The sequence below is a fragment of the Phyllopteryx taeniolatus genome, chromosome 8 (genome assembly GCF_024500385.1).
Source record: "Phyllopteryx taeniolatus isolate TA_2022b chromosome 8, UOR_Ptae_1.2, whole genome shotgun sequence".
Classification (NCBI taxonomy): Eukaryota; Metazoa; Chordata; class Actinopteri; order Syngnathiformes; family Syngnathidae; genus Phyllopteryx; species Phyllopteryx taeniolatus.
In genome coordinates, this window is record NC_084509.1 from 1,081,715 (window position 1) to 1,095,197 (window position 13,483).

The 13,483-nt window shown below is 41.5% G+C and overlaps 1 protein-coding gene across 1 annotated transcript in view; it reads right to left on the reverse strand.

The window, feature by feature from the left end:
• pdgfd (platelet derived growth factor d) overlaps nucleotides 1-10,236 on the reverse strand; it is a 50,613-nt gene extending 40,377 nt beyond the window's left edge. Inside the window, exon 1 of the mRNA XM_061782872.1 lies at nucleotides 9,641-10,236. Within this exon, the coding sequence (XP_061638856.1) occupies nucleotides 9,641-9,761 (121 nt within the window). The 5' untranslated portion in view covers nucleotides 9,762-10,236. The remainder of the gene's footprint in view (nucleotides 1-9,640) is intronic.
• Between the last annotated feature and the right edge of the window lie 3,247 nt (nucleotides 10,237-13,483).

Sequence of the window (13,483 nt, forward strand, 5' to 3'; positions counted from 1 at the left end):
ATGAGATCATGACATTGATTCAAGGCTCAAGAATTAATGTTAAAATCAACATTATCTCACTCTAAGCCATTGTAAAACACTTGTATTGTCGTTAGTGTCACACAACGTTAGAATATATATATATATATATATATATATATGCAGATTGGCCAAGAAAAGAAACATGCCAAAATCATAGCAGTTACAAAATGGACCCTCACATGAGATTGTTTTGTCATATGCAAATATCTATTATGTGCTTTTATGCTTGGATGCCCTTGCGTGAGCATATTTTGATACTAGGCTTTGTTAGAAATGTGAGTGGTGGGTGGGTGTTGTTTATGTGTGTGTCTGTGGGGGGGGTGGGGGGGTGGGGGGGGTTCTGTCTGTGTGTGTGTGCATGTCCATATTATCAGAGTTATGGTCAGGGACCATGACGCACACTCTCTGATATTATGGCAAGAAAGTATGACAGCACACATGCTACAGCTGCATGTTTGGATGTTCATACACTCAGCAGCATGCCTGTGCACTTTGCAATATAATAAAGTATTGTGTTCGAATTAAATAAGACATTTTTGAGATTGTCAATTTGGAAGTTAACATAAATTGACTATTTGTACATTTATCTTTATTAGCTGAATGAGAGTCAGACTATTACAAACAATCCTTATTATGATCAGGGGCCACACATGCAAACCACACAACAAAGGCTACCCGGAAGAACAACATTCTAAGACAATTCTTTACTTAATTATTCCTTCCTGCGACGAAAGAGCCAATCATGTTGCAGTGGGGCGTGTCCTCCCTAGAAACTATGTGGGAATCGTAATAACGCATCCAGTACACATGGACATGAGTAACCACTGACCAAATCATAAGCATCCAGTGTTCTTTTGTTGTTGTTTCGTTTCCAAATTTCTCCTGCTGCTTCACTTAGTTTTTTAACCTGGCTCACACAATGAATTACTTCATGTAACCATGATTTCCAGAATAATCCACTATATGCGGAACATCACTTGACCAAACCTGGAAAACAGGTTAGCGGACCTCCTGTGTATGCTGCAACAACGAGGATAACTACGTGTTGATGAAATGATGGTTTGAAGCCGAACGTAATGAAACTTCGTTTTCTTTATGGCTGGTGTCTTTGGTCAAAAGTTAAATACAGCTCTATCATTTATTATACAGATATGTTATATGTAACCACAAATAAAGCCTACACATCGGGTATTGTCATCTTTGGTGGCTCTGTGGGGAAATTTTGTGTTAAACAAAATATACTGTAGACGTTTAAAGTTCCTACGGGTGCTTTGTCACGGTCTCCTGCTATAGGGTTCTGCTATTTACCAGTGCCGGAAGGAAGTGGTTTGACCTAATTTGCTAAATGCAGAAGTTGGTTGTGCATATACCGGATTCCCCAATGTGTTTATAGGAGGGAAGTACTAATACCAGGTATCGTATTGGGCCAATACCGGCCTTATTTCAAGGTATGATGTACTCGCAAAGGCTGCCGATACCTGCGACCGATACGTCAGGAAAAAAATCTGACATTGCGTAAATATTCCTCGTCAGTAGTTGGCGCTACGCTGTGGGAGATTGTTACATTAGCGAATCATCATGTGCATCAGAAAGGAAAAAAAAAGGTCTGTTCGTAATCATTTGTCATTCTGTTCATTGAAATTTTATGTCTCAAAAGTAATAGTGTTATCGGTACTTTGGATCGGTATCGGTAAGTTCCGTATTTTCACGACTATAAGGCGCACCGTATTAAAAGGCGCAGTCTCAGCTACGGGGTCTATTTCTGTATTTAACGCATACATAAGGCGCATTGTATTATTGGGCCCAGCCATGGTAAAACATACGGTAGCTTAAAACATACGGTGGCATGCATGCACGCTAAAACAATGTTTTTAAAAAGGCAGCGGGCGCAAAACTGAGTTCGGTTGTACTTTATTGAAGTATTTAACAATGTACTCACGTTATTTTCTGTTCAATCCTTATCCACAAATCCATCAAAGTCCTCATCTTCTGTATCCGAAATGAACAGCTGGGCAAGTTCTCCATCAAACACGCCAGGTTCCCTCTCGTCATTGTCAGAGTCAGTCTCCTTGCCGTGCGGCTCCTCAGAAATTATGCCGGCTTTTACGAAAGCTCGAACAGCAGTGCAAGCAGACACGTTAGCCCAAGCATCCACAATCCATTCACAATTTGTGGCGTAACTCGCCCGGCGCTGCCTCCTAGTAAAGCTGTGTTCGCCATCTGTCACCTATCGCTCCTACACCCTGTTTACACCGATGTCCAGCGGTTGGAGTTCCTTCGTCAAGACTCCAGGAATGATGGAAAGCTCCGAGTTATTGCACTCAGTCGAATGGTGACTGTAGAGACGCTTATCCCGGCTATTCTTTACTCATTAATCCATTGCTCGACTTAGTCTTCCAGCTCGGGCCACCTCGCCTTGTTTCCGCGGAAACTCAACTTAGTCTTCTTGACTTGGCGAAACTCATTTTCCTGCTTACCTCCACTTGCGAACCATGGAGTCGTTGAGCTTGAATTCTCTCGAGGCTGCTCGATTCCCATGTTCCTCCACGTAACTGATAGCTTGCAGTTTAAACTGTGCTTCGTAAGCGTGTTTCTTCGTAGGTGACATTTTCGGGGGTCCTTAGCCAAACCGATGTTGTTTTGCACAATGCACTATATACCTACTGGGGGCATGCCTTTAGCGTCCTCCTTCACGCGCACCCTTCCCCCTTTAACATCCGCATCCTGTCTTCGGTCACCTTTCCTCTATATAAGCAGCATGTCGGCAGGAAATGCTCCCAGTCAGTCAAGCGGAGCGCTCATCAAAGTCACGTAACAACATTTACAGATTTGGAAATCGGTGCACACATAAGGCGTGCCGCATTATAAGGCGTCCATTTTGGAGAAAATTTAAGACTTTTAAGTGCGCCTTATGGTCGTGAAAATACGGTACTGAAGACTGAATACTCATACTGGTATTGGTCTGAAAAAAACATCCCTAGTTTATTGACAAAATTATAACATCGACCCCCAAAATTCGGATGTATGAGACATCACATTTGGCTGGAAAATGTAGTCTAGTTCAGTAGTTTTCAAACTACTACTAGAAGTAATTTAATTGCCATACTTTTTAATCAATTGCTTTTGTTTTGCTTTTTTTATTTTTTACATTTCTACTGTTACTCCATCCATCCATCCATCCATCCATTTTCTGAGCCGCTTCTCCTCACTAGGGTCGCGGGCGTGCTGGAGCCTATCCCAGCTGTTATCGGGCAGGGGGCGGGTACACCCTGAACTGGTTGCCAGCCAATCGCAGGGCACATAGAAACAAACAACCATTCGCACTCACATTCACACTTACGGGCAATTTAGAGTCTCCAATCAATGCATGTTTTTGGGATGTGGGAGGAAACCGGAGTGCCCGGAGAAAACCCACGCAGGCACGGGGAGAACATGCAAACTCCACACAGGCGGGGGCGGGGATTGAACCCAGGTCCTCAGAACTGTGAGGCTGACGCTCTAACCAGTCGGCCACCGTGCCGCTCTATTGTTACTTTTCTAATTTATTTTATTTTTTTCCTGGCCCAATGACTGACACAAGTCAGCACAGAAAATGAGTTGTTGTGTGAGTGAACATGTTTTGTGGATGGTGTGGCTGTGCTCTTCTCCGACAACAACTTTAATCTTCAGCATCAGCAAGGTGCAGCTTGCACGCAAGAATTCATCCATAGGTAAGAACTATTCCACATATACAGTACCGTCATTTTTCAAGTTACCCTCACAATGTACATGTGCGCAATAGTCACATTGCAGGTTCTGCAAAGTACCGTCGTATATTGCATTGAAAATCTGTCTTTTTAATACCATTTCTGTTTTCCCTGAGTGACTGTGAGCAGTTTGACTGACTCTCCAAATGAGAGACAAAATGTGCTTGTCCTCCCAGTTGTAGTTTGCTGTAAAATTTGACACGTTAAAGATTTAAACAACGAACATCAACTACCTCAATGCTAACATACAGTAATGCAAAAATCCATAAACATGCTTACGGAAATGAACACCGATTTTACGGTAACTGTAAACCGAAACGGAGCAGCCCAAAGTGTTTTATACTTATCTTTATGTATGATAACAATTAATGACAAAGAGAAATATTTAAAAAAATCTAAAAAATTTGTTAACTTTAATCTGGCAGGACTATTAACCTGCTGAATATTAAAGTACATTTAAATAGATGTAGACCTTAGTATACCTCTGTGCTCAAACAAGCATAGTTCATTTTCTACTGAACTATTAAAACTGTCAAAACAATAAATCTGAGGGACAAATTGTTTTGTTTTTACTGGTTTTCACATGTCCATCCATCCATCCATTTTCTGTACCGCTTATCCTCACTAGGGTCCCAGGCGTGCTGGAGCTTATCCCAGCTATTTTTGGCCAAGAGGGGTACACCCTGAACCAGTCAGAACTGTGAGGCAGATGTGCTAACCAGTCGTCCACCGTGCCGCCAGTTTTCACGTCTGTTTTTCTTTTTTCCTGTATTTTTTTCATAATACAATATACAGTGGGAGGAAAGAGTAAACGAACCCTTAGGAAAATGTGATCTGATCTTCATCTAAATCACAAGAATAAACGGTCTGCTGAAACTAATGCCACACAAACAATTACAGTGGAACCTCGGTTTACGACCGACCCAGTTTACGAACGATTTTATAAAAGAAAAATTACCTCAGATTACATGCTATTTTTAGTTTACAAACATTCTTGGCATGGCGGCGGAAGGCTCAGAACTTTGTGCTTTTTTTTTCGCCCCGTAAAACATCATTGGCGCCCTTACACATTGACTGGCCATCAGGTTAGCAGCGGGTGGTTGTTGGCCGTAGGGAATGAGTACAGACCAACTGTCAATTCAGCACTTTGCAACAGCCATCCACAAAATGATGTGTTGTGAAACACGTGTTGACTGGCCTTATTTGGAATATTTTAAATGTTGCCCTGCAAACTGTTAGACATATTTAGACAAATAAATATCTGACAGTCCCTTGGGCCAACAGCAGCCCACTGTTAACATCAATGCCAGTCAAAGTGTACATACTGTATTAATAGATTGTGACCTGGAAGACATATTTTTGTTGTTGTTTTACTTTTTTTCTAGAAGCTGAGCTGACATAAATCCAGAGAGGGGAACCAAAGCTAGGAATGACAAGGCACCAAGCAAGAAGACTGAATCCACATCTGTACACTCATCAAGGAGCTAGGTGATTTCAAGTGGGATTTTACGCACACACACAAACACATACGTTGTGGTTCTTTGTTGTTGTTTTTTTTAGTTTACAGTTGTTAAAGTCACGAGTGTTAAGCTTGTCCAACGCTGGATTAATTTATGTTCATGGGTCCCATGCATCTGTGTCTGTGACATTGTTTGCCCCCTTATAAGAGCTCAGAGAGATGGCAGGGTAAACGTTGAAACAGATGGAAGAAGATGGGAGGATAAAGAAAGAAATGAAAACAAGGAAGTTTGAAGGAAGAGGCTCTGGAGAGATGGAGTGATATGTAGTCAAGTGCAGACTGATAAGAGGAAAGCTACTGATAAGAGAGAGAATAGAATAGCAGAAATCAGAAAAGGTACAACAGGACCCTTTATGAAACATATACAGTATTGAAAAAGAAGTTGGATTTGGTAAGCAAAGTCAGTTGCAGTTTTTGGTGATGCTTGCATAACCAAGTAACATTCGACTTGTGTTTTTGTCATGCTTATTGCAACTCACACTAAAAATCACTACACTCGTTTTCTTCTCTGTGTTAAGCACATCTGAAGAGCTTTACTGTAAATTAACAGATATATACTCGATTTAAGACAACAATCTTACAAGACACTTCATTAGTAGGCAGGGAAATTGCTCACCACCTCACTATTCAAGTACAATTCAGACGGCTGGTGTTTGATTTGATGAACGTAATTGATGCTCCTTGAATTAATGCATTTTTTGTTTTACTTACTGTGTGACTGCTAACTATTTTGTTAAATAGTACAGTATTTGTAATGAGCCATTATTTAAATAGACTGCATTGATAACAAAAGCATTGCGCACTGTGCGTTCATGGCCCAGAAAGCTACGGAGCTTACATGACGTAACATCACCGAGATGTGCGACGAGTACATCACCATTGTCAAAGCCACGGCCACAGACAGACCAAACTCGGATGAATGTCGACATATCGTTTAGCTGATTTGTGTTTTGCAACACACGATGCTGCCGGGGGCCTTAAATATGTATTCATTGTGCTAGCAAGAGGTGGGGCTGTGTGAAAAAAATAAATATTGCTCATTTTATGAAATTTCCAGTGAGTGTATAGCTGGAAAGTATGGCAGGCCTAGGTTTGGTAGCTTGGATGGAGACCAAATGGTTAATGTTCATTGACAACAAAGTAATCCTATTTTTCAACAGCTAGCTGAAACATTAAACGACCAGTAAAAAGACTTTTAATATGATGAATTCTTCTTGTACCAGCATTGTATAGTGTGTGGTGTTATTTTGTCGTCCATAAATAGGCCTGTACAAGGTGTGTGAGAAACCCAAACTACAAACGAGATGTTTTCCCCTTCAATGTGGCGATCAACCGGGATGTCTACAAAGAGATCATGCGGTGTTTGCTTCATTCAGTGCGCGAGAAGACGCGAGAGTTGTCCCGCAACTCAACTCGCGGCTGCTACACCATGACAAGACGCCTGCTCAAAAAGCCACGCGCATCGGGCAGTTGGTGGCCGAAAAGAACATTGCTGCGCTGGAGAAACCTCCTACCCGACCTTGCGCCGTGTAATTTCCCCCCCCCTCTTTTCCAAGCTCAAGGGGACCCGTTTTGAAGACGTTTAGGACATCAAGATGATGACGGAGCTGCAGAGGATCCTGGGAGAATCCTTTCAGGAGTGCACAAAGGCGTGGCAAAGAAGGCTGGAATGTGCATTACACAAAGTGGAAATTTGGGTTTGTGGTAAACTCTTAAATAATATGTCTGTCAAAGCGTAATTACAGAATGGATACTTTATTTTTCAATGGGCCTGGTGTAGGGTTAATGAGCATATTTAACAACCTCTTTGTTACATCTATCGAAGCTACTCTCAAGGCTGGAGTATAGCCTTGGCACAAGAAAATGTCAAAAAGAGAATTAAAAAAAAAAGCTCACTGTTCGATTCAATAAATGTGTCATTGGTTAAATGAGCATTTTTAAAACCATACTACACATGTGAGGTAAATTCTTTGCAGCCGTCCACTTGGACTAGTGTGATGTTCGCTGTGTCTGAAGACAAAAACAAATGACTCTTTAACGACATCATCACAGGGACTTCCCAATACATGGAGGAGCCTGCATGATGTCAAGTACACACAACGAGACTTTTATTTCTTCTTTCATTCATTAAATACAACTGTAGACAAAACAAAAGAGTTAAAGAACCTGATCCATGAATGTGATACTCTTCTGAACACAGCAGTGCATTCAAAAAAGTATGAGCACCCCTTTACTACTAGAGTTAAGCAAAAGTGGAATTTAAATTTGTAGAAATAGCAATAAATATACCTGACTGGATGAATACAGATAGCAGGATACAATACATTTCCACTGACTTTTTTAAAGGCTGGGGAAAGGACTAACTATTACTCTTTGGAGATGCACTAGAGAAAGGTGCAGTACTTTGTGCTGAAAAATTTCACTTGTTTAGCCGTGATTTATCCTGGTAACATAATAAGTGATGAGAAAAACGGAATGGAGCTAAACAACGTCCGAATACAAAGCATATCAGTTGAAGGTAGTAAATACAGACACCACCTCTTAAAGTATTACAGCTTTAACTCCTCACTGGATCTCACAAATGGTACGGTAATTTTCTTGCCACCATTTCACTTTCATATGAATGAACGAAATATTTCGGGGGCACAAATGAGAGGTGCGCTGATTGCAAGCTAGTATGTATTGTTTCAGTCATATTACATGCAACGTGTGAAGTAAAGCGCACAACACAGTCTTCACATTGCTTACATTTTTGGAGAGCATTAGTCCTTTACCTCCTTACCTGCGAGAAATGCCATTATGCACAAAAGTAAATTAGAAAATGTGAAAATCCATAGCTCGAGGGCTTTTCCTAATGCATGACTAAACAGAGAGCACTGAGTGCACAGGCCACGCAAATGCTTCCATGTTTCTTCATAAACATGCGAGAGTCTGAGGTGGAACAGGCCTGAGGGCTGTTGTCCAGGTTTGAATCTAAAACAGAGTTATTTTCATGTTTCCCTGCCAAAAGCAAGCCCGCAGCTATGAGTGTGCCTCTCTGTGTGTTTAATAAAAGGTACTACAGCGTAACTGTTGCCCGGGGGTGACATGAAAAATAAGCATGGCATGCACCTGCAAGAAGTCCGAGTCAGAAGACTTCAGCGGCAGTGACAGAGTTTGTTTGAGGTGACAAATGTGTCATTGACCTCATTTTCACTTAATATGTGTGTCTATCACTATCCATCCATCCATCCATTTTCTGAGCCGCTTCTCCTCACTAGGGTCGCGGGCGTGCTGGAGCCTATCCCAGCTGTCATCGGGCAGGAGGCGGGGTACACCCTGAACTGGTTGCCAGCCAATCGCAGGGCACATAGGAACAAACAACCATTCGCCCTCACAGTCATGCCTACGGGCAATTTAGAGTCTCCAATTCATGCATGTTTTGGGGATGTGGGAGGAAACCGGAGTGCCCAGAGAAAACCCACGCAGGCACGGGGAGAACATGCAAACTCCACACAGGCGGGGCCGGGGATTGAACCCGGGTCCTCAGAACTCTGAGGCTGACGCTCTAACCAGTCGGCCATGTCTATCACTATTCCTCATAATTCCCCTCATTAAGTCTTCCAATGAGTCAGTCAATCAAACAATCAGAGTTTCAGAATATCCAATGGTCAGTTATTATCATTCCTGATTGACAGATAGACACAAACATTTACCATACTGAAAAGCGAGTTGTCGTTCATAATACCTACAGTTACAGGAAATTGTGAATACTTCATTGTCAAAGCTGTAAAACTACCGGAAAAATGAAAAATAAAAAGGTTACCCAGCAAATTCAGGAAACAGTGAGGTATGTGTGGAAAGATGTTTTCCCTAAAGGTCCATATACTAGTACACTTTTGTCCTCACTAGTAATACAATTCAGTGCACTAGTAGAATGACGAGGGCGCACTAGAAGAATGACTTAATAGCAAAACGCAATACACAATTAAACCTCACTAGCAAACTACTGTACTTCTCTAGTAACACTACTACACCCATCAAGTAGACGTGTCACATTCTAGTAGCCTCCTTGACCTACTTGTAGCACCAAAATGCACACTAGTAGTATCCGCCTCCCCAGTAACATGTCGTTGTTCTATGAGAATGGCAAAGTTACTAGTGGGCAGAAATACCACAGAGTATTGGATGGCAGTAGTGGAAAAGTCATTGTACTAGTGCGCTGAGAAGCTTACTGGTGAGGTCAAAGCACATACTAGTACATGGATATCAAGGATATTGATGAAATGCTCAACAGTGAAGATGCGGATCCAACAGTCAGAAAAAAAAAAAAAAATAGTAATTATCATAATAATGATGAAAGAAGTGATCTTACCATCTCTCCTGATGTTGCCCCTTATGACTTTGACCATGGAGACCTGAGCTCTCACCACTGCTCCTGCGCTCACCAAAACTAAAAGCACCACGCACGTGTGGAAAACTACTGGTCCACTCATGCCGACAAATAAACTCGGGGAAAAAAGACGATGAACTGCCTGAATCTCCACACTTTGCAGTCACCTAGAACTACTTGCTGAAAGCACATGCAAGGAAAGTTTCCATCCACTTGTTGCTCAGTGGCGCGCGCATGGACGTCCTGGTCCGAAAACGTTTTCAGCCTCGTCGGATGATGGAGGCACACAAAGCATACGGATTAAGAGCAGGTGGAGTACAGTCAAGTTCCCGTCATGGTCACACATGCGAGCGAAGGCGCCGGACGTCTTATCACGCTCAAAGCAGTGAATTCAGTCCAGTCTCAGGGGGGAAATCTCCCGCATAGTTTACAGCGCCGTTGCAGCTTCTGTCCGTTTGTCTGCACGCAACCGGCGCGTCAAACTTGAGCCAACTTTCACTTGGTGCGCGCGCACAATTGCATCTTCAGCGTGGCATTGTTTTGTTGAGCGTCTGCACGGGATGTGCTGCTGGGCCGGGAAGTCCTTGACACTGAGGAATGACTCAATTCACCTCTCTCGCTCTGTCTATTTATATATCTGCACCACGATTTACTTGGGACTTTAAAAAATAAAAAAATAAAAAATAATAATAATGATGTGATTGTTATTGAAATGGAAGTCAGTGTATGGTGGGTAAAAAGAATATATGCAACATTCTTGCTATATGTCTTATCATCATCTACCTGCATTCTTGAGGTCATCAGAGGTGGCAAAGTTGGGTTGAAGTTGGGACATGTGCCACTTTTCCTGGTTTTAAGCCAGGTACAGTACATACAGTACATCATATCACTGGAAGGCAGCATATTATTTTGTGCAGGTCGAGCACTCAGAGCCCAGTCGGGGGTGGGGGGGGGGGGGGGGGGGGGGGGGGGGGGGGGAGCGATATTATGCTTGTTTAAATGCTATGTTGAAACAAAGTACTGTATGGTTTTACATATTTATAGTCTGTTTAAAAAGTTTTTAAAATACATATATATATATATATATATATCCACCACAAAGAATTAGCTAGAAATGGCCATCATGTGAGCTATTGTCCCTGCGTCACTCATGGGTAGAATGGAGCTGTTGCTAAATCAGCACAGTATCAGGTTGACTCTCCCTCACTTCTATTGCAGACCTTCCAGGTCTGTGTACACTATTTCCGCACGTTGCACTTTCAAGAGTTCTTTTGAGTTGTGGGATGAACTTGCCAACTTGTGAGTTCTGCTGACCAAGCCAAAAAGACCCCCTATTACACAGCCATTGGCTAATGAATCATGCAGCACCTTTGAGAAATTAGAACCACTTAGGGGATTACAATATATCATTTATTAATAGAGAGAGGAAATTTATTGAGATTAAAAAGTGTGAAGAGCACCCCGTAGGGATTCAGATGTACCTGAGAAAATAATCGATAGGTGCCTCATTAAGATTACATGGATGTGTCAGAGCGCTTGCTATGCAATCTTAAACACACGTTCGCATTCATCACTCTTGATTTTTGGTTCCACTTTAATGTGAACCAAGCTAGCAATAGCATTAGCCACACATTATACTCTCTCTCTCTCTCTCTCTCTCTCTCTCTCTCTCTCTCTCTCTCTCTCTCTCTCCCTCCCTGACGCATTATTAGGATTAGGAAGGTTAGGTTATACTAACTGGCGTTAATATGTTTCCCAGTAATTCTAACCCACCCTAATCCTAACCTCAACCCATCCTAAACTCGGGCGAGTAACGCAAAGTAAAAAGTACGTGTTATGTCAGGTGTGAAAGCAGCAGAACAAAATAGATTAAAAAGCAGTTCATTTATAATGTTCCTACTCAGTGTAGGCATGGTTATTCAAAATGTCCTTCAAAGTTCTAGAGTTACGCCTTTATTGTCTCTCCTGTTTACCAAATTGATTTACTTAGTAGTAAAAGTACCCAGAACGCCAGTCAGTACTACGATCATGTTAACAAGTGTTAATACATTACCTACATGAGACAAGTGTTACATTTGTATAATTCTTTTGTCTTCCAGGAAAGTAATATGGTGATGACCGTAGGTGGTAAGTGGAAGGTGGGGCAGCGCCCTAGCGCCCACTATTGACCAGCTGCCACTGGTATCGCCTGGCAGTTCACAGTCGCTGATTTAGACTGCTCAAGTTGCAGTTCCCTAGCTCCGCCCCTAGTCATCAATGTTACTAAAATCCTTACTCTGTTGACCCAGCAGTATATGGGCCTGAAATAACAGTTGCGCACTTGCATTACAGGGACAGTCGCTCAGAACATGCTCACTTCAGCATGACAAACAATATGTGTAGAAAGTTTACACTAACTTTCGACCAAAGGATCTCAGACACCTTTGAATAAGACACCTGGGAGCTGTGTCAAACAAACAAACAACATCCCTCCATCCTTCAATTTGATGTCAGATGAGGAGGGATTAATTCTGGATGTACCAAACTTGACTTTTGACAAACTTTTTATATTTTGCAGCAAGTTACAAAATGTGTAACAATTTCAAGGAAGAAGCATCACAGATTACCTTGATGAGATGTTGGCGGTCCATGATTATACAAATTATACACATTTTCATAAGATCCAACAGGACAAGTTGCAAATTCCTACCGATAGCTTTTGATATGGTATACCTAGTTGTTTATTAATGTGGTTGTAGTTTTGTAGTGTACTGAGTAGTGTTTCTAATATTTTGTCCTGAAACACATACTATAAGAGGGTTTTAATCATTTGGTTTTCCAATTGTGGCATTTTGAGACTGCTAAAACCATTTTAAAGTTTTTAAAACTTTAACAATAACTTCAGCAAAGCCACATTTAGAGGCAAGGTATGCAGTATATCTGCACCTTGAAACACAGCATGCATACAAACAGAAATGGATTATGTTGCACAAATGTTTCGGGGATGTGGCTTGTGCTTGTTTTGATATTCATATTCAGGAGCGAATGCTTGAGGTTTATAAGTGACCCAAATTCCAGCAACCTACAGAAGAATTCTGTTTGAAGGAAAGAACAGCACGGGGTCGTATCATTCTATTATACACTCACCGGACACTTCATTAGGTACATTTTCGAAATCTACTGACATTCAAGAGCTATATATTTAAAATCTCTGGTTAAAAAAAATAACAAATACAAAATTACAGTTACTTTAGTCAGCTGCATGAGCAAGTCAAAATATAGAAAAAAGAAAAACCTCTCACTTCTCTCAAAGTTTATACCCTCCTGCAAACAATTTTGTTGAAGCAATACCTCTTTAAGAGTTTTAATTATTACGACATACAGATGTTCAATCTCGTGAAAGTATTTGGAGGGGTTTAGGTCAAGTTCTTCAACAACTCATCCAAGCATGTCTTTATAAAACTGGTTTTGTGCACTGGGGGGTTGGAACAGAACATTGCCTCCCCGCACTGTTCACAAAGCATCAAATTACCAAAAATTGTTCTGATTCTTTTTCTTGATTCTTATGTTTACACTCACAAAGTACATGATTGTCTATTTTCTTTCAGTTCTACTCAGTGACTTTGATTTAAGGGTAAATCATGCCTGTGCAGTACTCACAGTTATATATTCTTTATTCTCTGTGTAGAACAAGTAGTATTAGTGCTGCACTGATGAGCTCAGGAGTTGATGTCGCAATGAAATGTTTTTATGAATCCCGCTTGAGTTCAAGGCAAGACACGTGTGGAGTTTGCATGTTCTTCCCGTGCTGGAGCCTATCCCAGCTATCTCCGGGCGAACACCCTG